This window comes from Pseudopodoces humilis, chromosome 1 (assembly GCF_049639895.1).
Source record: "Pseudopodoces humilis isolate 2021_Gansu_Grassland_sample_001 chromosome 1, ASM4963989v1, whole genome shotgun sequence".
Taxonomy (NCBI): Eukaryota; Metazoa; Chordata; class Aves; order Passeriformes; family Paridae; genus Pseudopodoces; species Pseudopodoces humilis.
In genome coordinates this window covers 23,770,277-23,787,969 of record NC_142200.1, presented here as the reverse complement: position 1 = coordinate 23,787,969, position 17,693 = coordinate 23,770,277, and the positions used below count along the sequence as shown (strand labels likewise).

Sequence of the window (17,693 nt, the reverse complement as noted above, 5' to 3'; positions counted from 1 at the left end):
AACAAAATCACACGGTGAACCAGGGACAGAGCACCAGAGACAGTATAGCTCAGGAGGAGCTACTAGGGTCACTTCCCTGTGACACCTGCTTTATTGAGCAGAAACACATTTTAACGTTAACTTGGGACTTTGCTGCCAAGTTTACATTAACTCACCACTGGTCACAACCTGCTAAAGAAAAGCTTCCCAGGTCTAAACCAAATAAAGCCTGGACTAGAGCTAGAACTTGTGGGGAACAGACTAAATTTATGGATTTAGCACAAGTATGGGATTCATGTTTTTCACTTAGAAGCAGAAGACCTGCAAGAGCTGAGGGGGAAAGCCTATGAATAATCACAACCATGCTTGAAAATCGAAAGGCAGAAAACATCTGAGGAGACCTGCAAGAAGGTACCATAAGAATGGTACAAATGTGATCCTGAATTCCTTAACTTCTGATCCAGTGTCTTATCCAGTGGATGCTTTTCTCAGAATTGAAAATAAATAGAATGGTGTCTGCCAAGATGCAGTAATTTCTTACTTGTAAGCCATATCATTCTGGACCGGCTGTATATAACAAGGCCAGACCAAAATAGAAGTTGTAATTTATTAATTCTGCCTAAGTAAAAGGTTTCCAGTAATACTGACAGCACTTGCAGCTCTCATTTCAATGAAGCACATTGCAAAGGATGCTTCGTCAGACCTACATATCACTGTCACTCCAGAAGTCAATGCACTGACAGTCGTAGCAGAGGTGGATGTTACAGGATACTGTGAAAGTGATTATGTAAGATAGAAAAGCAGATTTTTGGAGTCTCACTCCAGCAATGCAGAAATCAGAAGCTTTTAATGGAATTAGCCAAGAAGGGAACATCTCTTGTACACATCACCATTATCCCTTGGGATCCTAAAATTACTTATGAGGAATAATCTCTCCAACTCACTCATAATTTTAGCACGCCTAAGAACTACATATCTTCAGTTCACCCATAATTTAAACTTCCTTCCTTCAACAGAAACACCACCTGACAGGTCTTAACTAAAAGTGAATGACAGCAATAGCAGCTTACTTAAAAGTGTAAAGGAAATGCATATTTATGAGCACCCAGAGTAATGGTTTATGGACCTGAGAACTAAAGGTGCAATAATGTCTTGAAGGCATATTAGAAGACAGAATTTTACATTCCAGAGCCAAACTGGGCTTCTGTCAGTGATGAGATAGGTGTTAAGATAATAGGATAAAGCAGCCTGGCTAACTTTTAATTTTTCAGACCTTCAAGTCCATTTTTTTTCTCTTTCTGAAGGCTTACAGAAAAGGAACTACACATGTGCATATAGTAAAATAATGGCATCTTACTCCTAACTTCAGGACTGGATTTACTGCCTGACAGGTGAATGTCTGGAATCCTTCAAAAATACTGCAGTCTAAAATACAGAGTGAAGAATAGCTAGACTTTACTTCAAACTTTCTCTTTAGAAATACAAATTTTTCAGGTGACTTATATGTTGCATTTTTTCCAATAACTGACATCTGAGTGTTGGTAATGATTTTATCTGAGACCCTTTGACTTTATTTCAGCATTTGCATCAGGATCATGGCTCTGTTGCTACTTTAATGAATAAAATCAGCTGGTTTCAGTAACAGCCTTTCTTTGAACATCACTATATTATAAATGATTTAAATAGTGAAAGGCATGTATTAGGGCAAACTATTCAAAGAATCAAGGGTTGCTCCCAGTATCCTTTTTTCCAAGTCTTTATTCCACAGGATGATCTTTTAAGTATGATGTCTCTTGTAAGAAACATACAAAAGATTGAAAGACTATCAAGGAAAAAATTCTACCATCTGGAAAACTATTTGATTAGATCAGATAAAGCATGGAGCTGTCTTCTACTCCTGAATCTTCCATAAAATTACTGTATGACCTTGGGAAACCTCTTTTCCTTGCAAGACTTTGGTACTCATCAAGAACTCTTGAGATCCTAGTCTAATGGTATAATAGAAGTAAAAAATCCTCATGAATGTTATTTATTAGAGATGATTCTCTGATGGCCTATATTAACTTATTTTTAAAGATTTTAAAACTACAAGTACCTGAAAAAGTAACTAAATCTGCTACTGACCCTTGAATTCAATTTCTTATTTATTAAAAGTGTGTGTTAAATATTTATAAACCCGTGGACAAAGCAATTTCAGTTTCTGGAATTAAAATTAAATACAAAATTAAACAGAATTACACAGAAAACTAACTTTTAGCTATGCTTTGTTCCTCATAAATGGTACATGGACAGTACACAAAGGTCCTATGTGCCATCCCCTGTCTTCCCTTGATGAAGTCCCTGTCTAGAGTAACCAAATGTGGTCTAGCATGTGACACAGGACACAGACCATCAGCCATGCACCATTAGGTGGCCAGTGACTTAGTCTTAGTTCAACTCCATCTCCTCTGAGTGACTCCTGATGCAAACCATCAGCACAGAGAACCCCCCATCGCCCAGGTGGGCTCCCATCAGACAGGACAGGCACTGATCTGTACAAATGAGAGTTTATTTGTAAACTCTCTGAATGGCCCTCTATTGACATTCCCCAATCTGGCTGGTTCTGTTCTTTAAACACACCAGAAAGGACACTTTAATTATACATAACATGCAGAGTGAAAAATAGTCAATACATTTCTTTTTCAAAGTAATTTTTCAGTTCCTTGCAACCTAGAGGTTTGTCTCACATTTGGAATGAAATGTTTTTCTGAATGTCTCATTTTGCAGATAGATAAATAGACAGATATAAGAACACAGAACAACAAGAAAAAAAGCCACACACTCTCCCTATGGCCCATTTTTCAACAGCTCCATTCCTCAGAAGAAAAGACACAAGGTCACTTTCATTAGCAACATGGTCCTTGTGACAGACATGCTTTTCCTAGAGCCAAAAAAAAGCCAGTGAATCTATGCCAAGTTCTAAGAATTCAGCAAAGGGTTTTTGCAAATACAGAATAGATGACACTAAATTATTAAAACAGTATTACTACAACATTTGAGTTCAAACACTGTTCAAATGGCACAGTGTGCCTAGTGGACACACCAGTGTGATATGTTAGTGACCAACAGTCCCCAGACATAAATGTGCCTTCATCACTTTCCACTCCAGGTGTTTACTCTGCCATAACCCACTCCAGCCAATATATCAACCTATTCCGAGATTTACTGAGATCAGAGCTCTTCCAATGTCCCCCATACTGGTGTACACTTCTAAGATCTGAGCAATTCTGTGGGGAAGATTTCAGTAACTGCTGCGCATCTGCATGAATTTCCTTCAAAATGTGATAAACTCAGTTAAAATAATACTTGGAAAATGACTGATTTTGCATATCCTGTGTAATAAAATAATAGGTGGAGAAAGAAAACTCCACCTAAAGAAAGCACCTCAGTCAGTGGTGTAAGCAGTGGGGATAGAACATATTACTATGCCCTTATGCTACCACCTTTGGCACCTGCTTTAAACTGTTTGAAAATCTTCCTTTTAAGTTACTAAATAAAATATGTTCCCAAGTTCCTTGTCAACCTACAGACACTATATGTTTTTCTTTTCTGTCACTCCCTGGAGATGAGCTAATTGCTAGAAGTATGTGGTACGAGCTCCTTTTAGTTTCCTACTGAGATTTTTTGATGACAAAATGCCTGTGTCACATCCTACCACTGGGACATGTAACAGCTAGGACCAATGGGTAACACAGGAAAGCCCTGTCTAAGATATACAACTGGGGACCCTCTGATAAACTGCATGCTATACTTACTACTAGACTGTTAAGTACTGTACTTCTGTAATATAAAGAACAAAAAGTGCAGCAGCACCAAATGTAGACTCAACAATTTATTAAAATGTCCCCAAAACAAACAGAAAAAAATGATGCTGTGGAAATATTGTGATAGCTTCACCACACTGTGTTGAGAGCACAGGCACTAAAAAACAAAGTTTGCTGTTGTGATCAAAATGTGTCCCTTTTCCCTTATCTCTCTCCTTTCAGCATGAATTTCATGTTCTCTCAAAGAAAAAAAAAAAAAAAAAGGAAAAAGCCTGTGAAATTCAAGATTATGTTGTCAGTTCTCCTGAAATCTTGATGTTGGTAAAAATATTCAGTATTAATTTTTCCACAAGTAAAACTTCAGTCAGAAAGTTATGGTAATCCTTCCAAATGCATTCTCTAGCTATAAATACCTCAGAAAGCTGCTCCACTTCACAGTGAAACTTTGTCCATATGGAACATATGACTAGGAAGGACTTGGTGAACTACTGAAATCCAGTGCTTTGCTAGAGAAGGCACACGTATCATTCTGTTTTCTTTAAAACTGATCATAGAAAACGATCAGTTGGAAAACAAGTCAGAGCTTTCAGTTTGGTGTTTTTTTGTGCTTTCTTTTTGGTTGGTTTGTTTTGTTGTTTTGTCTCAATTTGTGTTCAGCTGTGCTAAACAAGGCTCTTCTTGGTCTTCCCTAGTAGTTCTTTCAGCATTCCTTTCACTTTCAATTCATTTCTCTTAAACACAGATGAGCAAAACAGTACTCAGTACTTCAAACTCACTATCCCCAGTACCCTATTTAATGGCTTTAATTTTTTTTATCATTACTTTAAATACATACAAGGATAAAGTACACTTTTTTCATGACCATGAGTAATCACTAGGAACAAGGGAACCTTTCCACTAAGATTTCCAGCTGACGAATTGATATCACTGGTTGTAAATTAGCTGGTCATCAACATGCACAGTTCTTTGATGCCACTTTGGCCATAAACAACAAATGGTGAAGAAACAGAATCAGTTTTTCCAGCACCAAAATGTTATTCATTTTATCTTCACACTTATGGATTGGATTTTATTCCCAGTTACAAGGATAAGCATCTGAAATAAATGCTAAATTCAGTAGTGTGATACCTGCCCCAAATTCCCAACACGAGAAAATCCAACCTTCCTACTCATGGTCTCTTGACTGTAGGAAGTGTTTCTCTTCAGACTAAAAATTACCTGAAAGGTAGCTGAATAAAGCAAAAAATTTAACATTAAACTATGCTTTTAATTTCTCTTTTTTCATCTGTGACAGAAATAAGATGAGGAAGACAATCCTCTGTGGGATACATTTTTCCTAGAGTTGCTTTTTTAAGAGCCAAAATGTTTTATTCTCCCTCTCTGAGGAATACATGAAAGCACTCCCCCCTCTGCCCTTTTCATGATGATTACTCATTAGAATTTGGTAATTTTCTCTGCACAAACATGAGTTACATTTCCTTCTTCCATTAAACCATTTTGATAGAAACTCTTTCATGAAGTATATATGCTACAAGGTTTGTGGTTTTCCAAGCTGCCTATCAAGACATACAGAGCCTCCTGTATTACAGACTTGAGTCTTTCTTGTAACTCTACCAATCTTTTCCATCTGGTATTGTACTTAACAGGTGGATTTTCTGAGGCACTTCACACTATGAAGTATGTTAAGGATTGTACCTTCAGTTCTATTTGATTTTCAATTTATTCAATGTTTCTCTCTGTGCATTCTAGTTTGCAGAGTCCTCCGCTATTCCAGAAAAGACAGGGAGGACTGCAGCCGATCTTTTCTGTGAAAGTATTTCTTCAGAGACAACCCCACTACCTTTCACTCCACTTCTTTCCACTGTTCAGTAGGCAAAACACCATCGTAGTATACCTGAACATTATGGGAAAGGCTCTGCCAAAAACAGGACTGCATTCAGGTTTTGTTATGCCTACCACATGTATGAAAGGCAACATCATTTCTCATTGAAGACAGTGTAAAATACCTCTGAAAATACATGGATTTAAACTATTGTAGTGATTATTCATAAAGTAACAGCCTGCATGTCTACAGAGGCCCCTGGATTGAAATCAAAAGTGATTCTGAGAAGCTAAGGGAAACTTACACAGGGCACAGCTCCTTCTTGCGTTTCTTAATCTGTTCAATCTGCGTGTTATATGGAATAAAGACTCTCCCTAAACTCAGCTGATGTGTGGCTTGGCTTTGGAAAGTGTTCAACAGCAATACTGGCTCATAGCACTTGCTGGCTTGAGTTTTGCCACACACTTCAGTTCCTGCAGTGTGATGTCCTGGCTTTGATGTGTACTAGTTTATGCATGCATCCAGACGATAAAGCAGACCAGGGAGTTCACTCAACTCACAAACTGCTCAGCACACATTTTACTTCAAGCTGGATCAAAATGGCATACAAACTGCTCTGCCATCCCAGAGGATGGTATACTTACTATACAGTGTAACATGGTGGCAAGAACAAGGAGAGAGAGGTAGGTATTGTTAAAGGTCACTCTGTAATGTTGAAGCATACTTTCCGAACATCTGGTTGCAGGTGCACCAATATATTAGACAAAGTGAACAGGAAGTGGATTAAAGGGTGTGCTCATTCCAACTGTTACAACAGTCCCTGACACATGTACCCACTGTCGCCTTCTCCCAAGTAATTCCTACACATGGCTCAGGAAGGAACTGAAAATTGCATGGAGCAATTTTCCATAAGCAGTGTGCAAGCAGTCACTGTGTTTTAGGGATAAAAGAGTTTAACAGTACCATCGGGGTTATTTGACCTCTGTGCCAGAAAGCAGTACAATGCTTGCCTAACCTACTAATGCAGACACGAATCATCACCCAAACTCACACTTCACCTGTTAGAACAGAAGCCTGTAGAGATTATTCTTACACATCTACACTCAGCACGTGCAAAAGGCCCCATTTACATTCTACTTTAACTTAAAACTTCTCCCTGCTCTTTAGTTCACAGTAACCGCAGGTCCCTTAGGCCAGGTCTAAACTGACAGCTGCAGACTCATTCTGCCTGTGATGTGAATTGGTAAGATGCAAGCAGGAGATGCATTGCCACAGTACACAGCACTACAGCTAAGTTAATTAGTGCTGATAAGAGGTCAATACAAGCACTGTGTTCAAGAGGCCCAAATCTGAAGGTTTAGTGCACAATGTGAGCTCAGACTTATTCAAAACAGCTTCAGTAAATCTGGGCTGCGCTCCTACCAGTATGCTATAACCTTGAGCTGAAGGGACTATGTCTAATGCTGAGACAGTTTCACTCCATATGCTAGTTCATTATCCAGTTCCTCTCTGTTTTGACTGCCAACAAATAATGATGTTTTTCAACACTCCTCCACTAGGAACTGAATGCACAAACATCACATCATAAATGCCACCCAACATCTGCCAGGCAGTTACCATCTTCCCATGACTATCACCTAGGCTGAACCTAAGCAAGTGATTTACTGACAATCTGTGTCACATCCTCTTACCTATCGCACCCTAGATCATCCAAACACCAATGCTTATGAATTGCCCACAGGTATTCGGTTAAAATACCACAGGAAAATTATTTCTAACAAAAAACCCCCCATGCATTCTAAAATTGCTGTTACTTAGTTAATAAAAAATCAAATATTGCAACTGAGGATACCAGTTTTGATACAAATCTTATAGCACCAATGCAAATATGCTGATAATGATAAGATATTCACAGAAAATAAATGAACAAAAAACCAAGCTTTTCCACTTTGCCTACCGAACAGGAAGTCAAAATTCTTGAAAATACTGCTGTTTATGAGTTATTCTAGAATAGTATCAGTAGCTTAACTGAGCAAAATTCCCTCAGTTGGTCCTACAGTGAATAGGGTATCTATGTGACTGAGATAATGACAAGTAAATGACAGATTTCAAGTAAAGTATTTCAAAAATTAAGCAACAGATTAGTGACTTGCCTTATATTATCTATAAATTTATTAACTGTAACCAGAGTGTTCAATCAGGCATATAATTTGCTTTCCCACATTCCACACATTGTAGAGCTCTTTGTTCACTTCACAGGGCTTTTCTGTACTGATTCAACTACTACACAAATGAAATATCTCAAAATAACTTTGAATGTGTGAATACTTTCAATAGTACTTATTTTAATCAGCCTTTACCATCAAGTAAAAGCAAAAGCTAGTCACATGTTTGAGACTTCTGTAACTGTAATTCAAATCAAGCAAATGCCATTTCTTATTTTCATTCTAGCAGTTTGAGCTTAAGACCATTCTGCCCCATAAGTTCTTTTCTTACCCAACACTTTAAGCCTGCAAACAATATGTTGAGCTGAGCAGACAATCCCATAAATAGTTCAAGACCATGAAAAGAACAATGTAGCCAGTTCCTAACTTTCTTCCAAAATAAGGCATAATACAAGAAAAAGCTTCCACTAAAAGAAAAATATTTTTAACACAATCCAGTTACAGAAATCCATGACAACATGCAATTAATGGACTGCATGACAGCAATCACCAATGTGATTCATTACATTCAATTCATTACAAAAGCCAGATGACTATTCTGTGATCAAACTTTCTCTGAATGTGGACATCTAACTCATTCTTTTAAGGCCATAAATAGGTGCAATACCCGATGAGCTACATAATGAACATGGTTACATCCTGAAGCACAAAATACTAAAGTCCCTTGACCTCTCAACTTGATCCAAGGTGACTCATGTCTTTCTTCTTAGACCACTGTCCCTGCAATGCTTGTCAGACTCCTTGCTGCCTTCATTCCTGCTAGCCCAGACAGGGGAGGAACAGCAGAGGTTTAACAGACTACTACTTTCCATTGTAGAATAATGGCTAGACAAAACTTAACTGCACCCAAAAAATCCAGAGCTACTTCTCATAGCACTGTAGCTAAAGCAATGCAGTTACAACTATGAATTATGTTCACCTTAAATATCTATCAAGCACATACTGAGAGATACATCTGTGTTGAGCATTTCATTCTCATGCCTGCTCCATTGCTTTGTTATGATGAAATGAGAGGAAATCCAATTTGTAGTTCACTGCCCCAACTCTCCTTGCATTTTTATTAATGCAATAATACCTACAAATATAAGCACATGCAGGACACGTAGAGAATGTGTATATATGAACACTGTACACACCGAAAAAATGATGTCTGAGATTTTTTACAAATGGGTGTCTAAAATTAGATTTACATATTCACACTGAGATGAGAGTACTTTGAAGTCCAGCTTTCACACATGAGCTAAGATTTTCAAAGCCTGGTGAAAGAATTTCTAAAAATGTTAAACTGCGCTGCCTCTGAATGTAATACAGACATGCTTATATGTGTCTATAGTGAAAATTTTATGTATTTTGTAAAGGATTATAAGGGTTTTTTTCTCGGTTGACTTTGACTAGAGAAATGAATTCATTGAAGAATTGAATGAAGCTGAAAGTACAAACTCAAATAAGTAACATTGCAACAGCCCTGTAGACACTGGATACCTTACAGGAATTGCAAGTTCTTGAAATAACACCATGCTGAAAGCCAGTTCAGCAACTGGAAACATGTCAAATTTCACTCTCATTTACACCTACAAGAAATTCGTAGTAAATCCACTGAGTGAAAAAGTGATATTGTTGATGAGATTAAAATAAGAACAGACTACGAGCCTCCATCTGTATAAAAGTACTAAACAAGTGTAGTATGAACATATAGTAAAAGTAGTGTAAGCAAACAAGCTCAAAGAAACTTTTACTGTGGAGTAAGGATAGGAGCCAAGGGTTTAGATACACAACCTTTCTCCTTAGCTTCTCTTCAAGGTGTGTGAACACATTCCCACAGTCCTCTGGATCTGCAGCCACCCCTCCCATTCTTGCTCAGACAGAGTCTATGTCTGTCCAACAAATGAAAACTAAATAATATCCACACAAATCTAAGCACATATTCAGATCTACCATCACCTCTTATGCTCTCAGCCAAGGCAATAAAACACAGCTCTGCTGCTTTGGACTTACAAAATATGTGATCACAAGATGCATGTGCTTAAAATCCATCATCAGTCTTCAGAGATCATATTTAAAAACATCCCAATCATCAAAAATGTGGATTAAATTAGTATAGCCAGACTAGGCTTTACTTCACAGTATTTTCCTCAGCTGCTCCCACTTCAGTTTCCAAAAAGTGATTCCACTGGCAGAAAATTAAAATCAAAACAGCACTAACTGACCAAAGGATCTAGTTTATTTTTTGTGACACCAAAATTCAGTCTTCATAAAACCACCAAAAAATAAGTAGCTACACATGATATCAGTGGCCTATCCCTGTGAAGTATGGAACTCAGATTCCAAAACTTGCCAACAGTCACACATAATAGCAAAAGGAGGGCTTTTTTTTTTTTCTACTTCTCTTTATTACATGCTTAGTAATAGATTTTTATTAGAAAAATTCAGGAGAGCAAATGTAATGTTCCATATGCAAGAAAAAAAAGGGTGCACAACTGCCTATTTCTTGGTTTTTTTTTCACTGTAAATAAACAGTAGGAGAAGACTTTCTGAGTAGTCAGTATTTGCTCCTCCTTTCCCACAGTAAATAGGTGACCGACATTAAAATAGGGGAAAAAGAAATATGACTAGTTAAAAAAACAGACTGGAGAATTTTTAATCCACATCTGTCCTGCTACATTTTTGCTTATGGCAGAGGAGAGCAATCTCAATGATGCAGATGTTGCTTTCTGGTTCTGTGCCCTTTCTTAAGAGACAAAAGATAGAGGAATTGCTTTTTTGTGACAAATGGGCGAAATTTTGAAATTTTCTGTTCCAAATTCAGTCCAAATATTCTTTGCTGCTGCCGTTATTCCACAAATTACATCTAAAATTTTCATGCTGATAACAAGCATTTCCTGATCCAAAATAAAACAACCACATTTCATTTCAAAGTATGCAATGTATTTCAAAGGAAAGTATCAAAATGTAACATTTTCCCTCTTTTAAGCTGAAAAGGAAGGCTGATAGTTGACAGATTTTTTTGAGTATCCAATAGCACTACTCAGGACAAGAAAAGCAGAGGCACACTAACTCCATAAAAACACAGAGAAGGTAAACAGTAACAGAAAACAGAAAAAGTGAGGTGGTGGTATAGAGTAAAGACAACTCCTTTAGCAGTAGGGCAGGTGGAAATGGCAATCTGCCACAAGAAGGGCCTCTCTCTGGAGACAAGAAGGCAACAGGGCCATGCTTCAGCTGGTAGCTGGAGGCAGGAACCCCAGACATGTTTGTGCTGCCACTAGTCCCCAAGCACTTCTCCAAGTCAGGGCTACAGTGACACCACAGCCCTGGTCCTGGGATGAAGTACCTTTCTTCTGGACAAGTCACCAGCTTCCAAACCAAGGAATTTTTAAAAGGCCCAGCTTCACCCATTATCTATTAATTCAGGTGGGCACTGTTCTCTCTACTCCTGTGCTGCCACAGCAGGACTCAGGACTCCTACCCAGTCCCCCTTCCCTGCCCTATTGCTCCACATTTGTGATGCCAACAAGCACCACCTCCATCACCAAGTCACCATGCTCACTCTACCAAAGTGAGTAGCTTTGTGCTTTCCAAAACAAAAAGAAAACATATTTTCATTCATAACATTTAGTCCTTCCCAGGGGATATGAGGAATCTTATTTACTCCAAAGAACCCATGGGCTATGCCTATATGTTTCAGCTCCTAAAAGATCAAACTGGCAAGTCAGGAGATACAGAGAAGACAATAGGCAGACCTTCGAGTCTACAAATTGAAGGTTGAATGACTGGCAAACAACCTCTCCTCATGAAAAATTATGCTACAGCAACACAATAGTAATGGGAGCCAAAATTATGTCTATTCCTGATTTGCAGACCAGGTTTTAGTTATGCTATAATCCTCTCAGTATGGCTGCTTAGGATCCCACAATCACACAAGTCATGAACACTACCCACAAATCCTGCGCCTTCCATGCCGAGCAAGCGACACACCAGATGAAGAAGGATGGAAAATATACATGTGGAATTGTTCAGGGAACTTAAAGCACACATAACAGTAAACAAAGCAAATATGGTACAAAACCTGTTGCTATTTTCACAGCATTTGTGGAGCAAAGCTGCATAAATGCAGAAGGATGCATACTGCCTCACACCTTTCCTCAGATTCCAGCAAATTAAGCACAGCAGCACAAACAGCAGCAGGGAGAAGGAAATGCTCTGCAGAAGAGCTTCCCTGTTTGCTTCTGCACTACAGGTATATATTTGGGTATGTGAGTGAGAGATGACTAAAGAAGTATTAAAATTACTTTTCCTCATGTCTCTTCCACAGCCTTGGCTGCTCCTGGAGATTTGAACAGGGAGAGATCCCTTGGTGCCATCCTACCTCCTCCATGCACAGCTGAAGCCAGTTTGAAAAGATTGCTGTGGTTGTCCCCGGTCCACTTGGGGATAGGCTTCACAAAGCCATTGCCAGCTTGGTCTGATAACTAAAAGACTGCTTCTGCTCCCCACTGAGAAGGCACTGCCACTGTCAGATATTGGAGCACTAGCTTAAGTGGCACTACAGAAAAATTTTGGCAGGTGGCAGGAGAGATGGCTGAGAGCCAGCTGACAGAGAAGAGCAGTATCAATCTCTGTGCTGGGGGAATCCTCTGAAAATGCTACTGAAGCAAACAGCAACCGCTAGCGGCACAGAAGCAAACAAGACATGAGTGATCCTGTTCTCACGGAGAAGAGAAAAAGGCAAACGGCTGAACTGAAGTAATCAACATGAACTTGAACCATGGCACAGGGCAAACATGTGGCATGCCGTATGGAAACTCCGAACAAAACAGAAAGCTTGGAACAAAACGAAATTAAAAATCTGCTTCTATTTCAAATTACTCCACTAAACATCTAACTGAATATTGTGTTGGAAGTTGATATGACTTTGTGACATGTTGTTCCTTGAAGGCTGCCATTTTCCATCAAAAAAAAGGTATGAAAAACGTTTCAATCTGGTTACCTTCTATCCAGCAAGACTAGAAAACATTAAGTTGTAAGCTAAAAAATAACATCACACCATTAGTCAGCAGGAGATAGCTGTTCAGCCAGCATCTATCATAATGTTTTCAACAATCCATAGATACCAAATGCCTGGAAAAGAAGGCCGGCAGTCACTCCAAGCATGGATTTTGAGCTTTAAATGCATTCAATAAATCTATTCTTTTAAAGACAGGCCCTGTGCAGCCTCACTTTGTTTACTGTTTCTGGATATAGTCTACCTCAGAAAGGGCATTAGGGCATTCTGTGTTCTGAAGGATCATCTGTTCAACAGCTTCACACTAAAACGTCCCTGCAAAAGTACCTAAGCTGTCAAATCTAAGTCTTAATGCATAACTGCATTTAAAAAAAATTATTCTGTATAATTTCTAATAAGTACCTGAATGAAATCAGGCCAAGAAGAATCAAGAGGAATGAAAATGAAGAATCTAGAAATTAAATTAAATAATAATGAAATAATAATAAAATGAAATGAAATGAAGAAGCTAGAGCATCTCTCCTATGAGGAAATACAGAGATCAGAGACTGTTTACCTAGGAGAAAAAGAGTAGGCTCAAGGAGGACTTCATCAGCGTATATAAATAATTGAAGGGAGGGTGCAAAGAGGACAGCGCCAGGCTCTTTTCAGTGGTGTCCTGTCACAAGACTAGAAGCAATGGGCACACACAAAAACACATACCAACAAAACCTTCTACTTTGAGGACAGTCAAACACAGGAAGGGAGGTTGTGGAGTTCCTATCCTTAGGGATATTTAGAAGCCATCTGAACACTGTTCTGGACAACCAGCTCTAGGTGGCCCTGTTTGAGCAGGACAGATGGATGATATGATCTCCACTGGTAAATCTTAAACATCCTGTGATAAATGGATGAATTATTACCAGTTATGCAAAATTATGTAAGAAAAAAAACCCCACCACATTTATATTCATTAGGGCAATACTGGATGATATTTGTCAATAATACACCTATTTGTCCTATAATACACCTAAAGGCACAATAACACTAGAGTGCTCACTCCACCAAGCTCAGCTACCAGGCCTAAAGATAACCCAAAATGGTTACACACAAAACTCAAACACATCTGCAAAATTTAAGTTTAAAGTCATATCCACAAATTTTCAAAGTCCCCCTCTTACAATCATTAAGTTCAGAGAAGTAATTTCCATTGGCAAACTCTATAGCAGTATCACCGAATGACCAGGAACTCAAACAACCATCATCAGAGCAAAAGGCAGAGCACAGTCTATTTGAATTCTCTGTCCTCTAAGTAGTATTACAGAAACAAAATTACAGAAACACCTCCTAGGCTATGTAGTTTATTTGCCTGCTAGCATGAGATTCTTCCCTACAATAATTTTTAACACCTGCCTCCACCTTTCACATCAAAGAAAATCAGCTTATTATGAACCCCTTCCATATTCTCAGTACCCAATGGATGCCGCTGCTGCAGTGTGTAACAGGGAAGGTGCCAAATTGTTCAGAAAACACACCAGGGCAAAACTGCCAAGCCAATAACATAACAGCACCTCTGAGTGCTGGACTCCAGTACCAATACTCCTAGCACCTTGCTATATAGCAGAGTGTCCTCCCCCCTGCTCAAGGCACAGCTCGTCAGTCCTGGCATCTCACAGCTTTGAGAAGTCCAGCTGTGGACTGTCCACGCAGAAGTCATGTGCAAGAAACAGCACAAGCTGTGAAAGAGTGGGAGGTAATTGTTTGAGCTGCCTACTTAAATAAAGCTTTACACCTGCCCTCTCCAGGGACCCTACTGATCACCAAACTTTCACCCTGCAGAGGAGGATTTCAAAAAACAACTGCAACTATGGTCGCCTGAAAGTGTCCACAAAAAACCAAAATAAGCAACCCTAAGGCTGGTGGTTGAAAAACAAGTGACCATGATGAAAAACAAGTGGAGAAAATGCCAAAAAGCTGATACAATCATCCTCTATCCAAGCACTCAGTTGAGTAGGATGAGTTGTCCCAAAAACAAGCTGCAGGGCTCTCATTTCTCACCAAACACATTTGGGTGAAATATTTATGGTGTCGTCTTCTACTGGACAACAGTTTCCTTGCAAGGTTATCTACACAAAACCTAAAAAACCCAAAAGCAGAGAGCTCATATTTTTAAAAATATTTCTATTGTATCTGTTTCACATCCAAAAAGGCACTCACAAGCTTTCAGCAATGTTTCTCATAGAATGAGCCTAGAAAATCAGCCACACAAAGTGCCCAAGACTAGGAAACATAGGCCACTCCATGCCTATCTAAAATAAATAAAATACAAAATAATCCCTTACTAACAACTTGATGAGAAGTTGAAAAGACCACTAGAAGAGTTATATTAAAATAATCAGACAGCACTAAAAAATTAAGACATGATAAAAATTAGACTGCTCACATAGCCCTAGGTCTTCCACCTTGAGAATGCACACTATAAACAACCTTTTTTTCCCCAGACACTTGTTTTCTGCATATTTAAACAGATGTGTGTGCACTTAGCAACTGTAAAACAAAGTCATTTACTTAAATAGCTGAGTACAGATTAAGGTACTTTGTTTTATATATAAACTTTCAAAAGACAGTGACTCTTTCATATTATATAACATACAGAGACAGAATCCTCATATATGCATTTCAAAAATAACTCACCTCTGCATTTAAGCAAAGAAAGAGGGATTTGTGTTTGCTATGTAAGTATCTATGTGAAGGTACACGTGTGCATGTACATACTTCACATATATGTTACCTACACATGCACAAGGTAAGGATAGAAAAAGTCCTAAGGAAAAAAATTAACACATTTAAAATATCCATTAGTGTGAGAATAAATGCAGTTATACAATGCAAAGGTCTGTAACATTCAGTGTATCAAAAATCATGATGAATGAGGAAAGTATCTTGTTAGATACTTATAAGAAAAAGAAGAAATTAGAGACAAACAGGAAAATCAGGAAAGTTCTAACAGTTCAGAAACAATGTGAAGCCACTTCACTGCAGTATTTCACTAGTGCTTCTAAACACACAGCCCATACTTTATCTAAAGTCACACAAAATACTTCTCTTCATAAAGTAGAATGAATTACCCAGCAGCATATACAAAAGGAAGTTTTTGAAGAGAAATGCTATGTTTTGTTACACTAGCGGGCCTTGCTGGAAAAAAAAAAAGTTTTGTTTTTATTTTAAGCACACTTTTCTTTCAAACTCTTACCTATTTGTTTCCTGTACTGGTCAACAGGAGTCCTTGATGTGGAGGCATCTTTTCTACCCATTGTTTTCAATCCAAAAATCACTGTCAGAATCAGAAAAAACAACAAAAAACAAACAAAAACAAAAACCACAATATTATTCCTAAATAAATTACTAACAAAATCAATTGCTTATAAAATCAGAAAAACGGTAACAAGCAACATTTACATGATTATACACAAAGCGATAAGTCTTCCCACAGTACAATGAGACACTGGAGTTAATCATCACTATTCTGAAGATTATTAGATACATTCTAAACATACCTTTTTCTCCATTGCTTGGGTTATTAACATTACAGAATGCCTGTTAGTTTGAATGAAAATAAAGAAAAAAGAAAGGATTTAAACTGATTGCACTGTAATTCACCATTTGGTACCACTGAATTACATTCCTATATAATTTATTTCTTTAATAAACCAGGGAATCAATGTAGTATTGTGAGCTGCTTCCAGCACTGAAAATACATTTACACCACACACAGGAGCCGGAGGCAGTATTAGGCTGCGTGTATCCACAGGTGAAATTGCTCAGGAAACCCACCTGCAGACACAGCCCTCCAGCCTCCTTGAGAAAAGAGAGGAGCAGATACCACAGCAGCCCCACACTCTCCTATCTTCCAGTCATGGGCTCTAGATATCTGTGAATGAAAAGGAAATAAAGAACAAAAACTAAGCCTGTATGCATTTTACACCTCTCAGGCATGGTATTGATAGTTTACATCACCTTCGTTGTTTTAAGCAACAACCTTCTTGGCTCTTGAATGGGATTCTCATGTTGCACAGTCATGTTGCACACCACCTCACAAGGAGGTGACACTAGAATTGCACAACATACTGTATAATCATCCATACAAAGATGTTCTTTCTGGTATATTGGTGGTTCCACACCATTCATGTAACTGAACAAGCATCATCTGTACAGTGCTCTAGCAAATTCCTGATGTATCTTTTAACAAGCAAAACCTTATGGTCTCATATTCATCCCTCACAGGGCTGCCACTCAAGTGGCAGATTCTACAAACATGCTCATTTCACCTCTTTTTCCCTGGTTAAGAAACAACTGGCTGTTACAGTCATGCTTATTGCTCAAAACACTGGGATTGAACCATTTTGGCTGGGCTGAAGACATTACTCAACACGGTGATGATAAGCCCCACCATCTGGCTGCCTCTACAACACAAGAGTCCCAACATCAACACCCACACTCATGAGAGGACTGAAGTTTTCAAGAAGTGTCAGATTTACTGCTCAAGCACAGGAGACACACAGCAGCCAACCCCTGCCTTTTCCCAACTGGCCCTGGCAAGCACCATGCCATGGGCAAACTGGCTGAATCATCCTGGGTAGCCACAAACCACGTACAGATTGTGCACATATGGCTGTGGAGTATCTGCAAGAGTTATACTTTTCTGTAAGGCATAACCAGCTGTGCTACAGCAAGATGAGCGCCCCTGGTCACTGCCAAGGCACGCTTTCTGGGAAGTGCAGCCTTGGAAGGCACTGAGATGCCAAATCACAACCCAAAAAACATGCCATGGCACTGCTGAACACTACTGTGAACATCCCAAATTTAGAGCATTCACAATTATT

The 17,693-nt window shown here is 38.7% G+C and overlaps 1 protein-coding gene across 4 annotated transcripts in view; it reads right to left on the bottom strand.

Moving 5' to 3' along the window:
• Positions 1–17,693, bottom strand: part of TRIQK (triple QxxK/R motif containing) — a 58,830-nt gene that overhangs the window by 24,380 nt on the left and 16,757 nt on the right. For 3 of the 4 annotated variants that reach the window (XM_014254680.2, XM_088066464.1, XM_088066454.1), the window contains exons 2-3: positions 16,645–16,741; positions 16,064–16,144 (exon numbers count right to left, since the gene is read on the bottom strand). In XM_014254680.2, coding sequence (XP_014110155.1) covers positions 16,064–16,124 — 61 coding nt within the window. In that variant the 5' untranslated portion in view covers positions 16,125–16,144; positions 16,645–16,741. Of the gene's footprint in view, positions 1–16,063; positions 16,145–16,367; positions 16,405–16,644; positions 16,742–17,693 lie in introns of those variants that run through there. The other variant, XM_088066470.1, reaches the window with a different exon arrangement.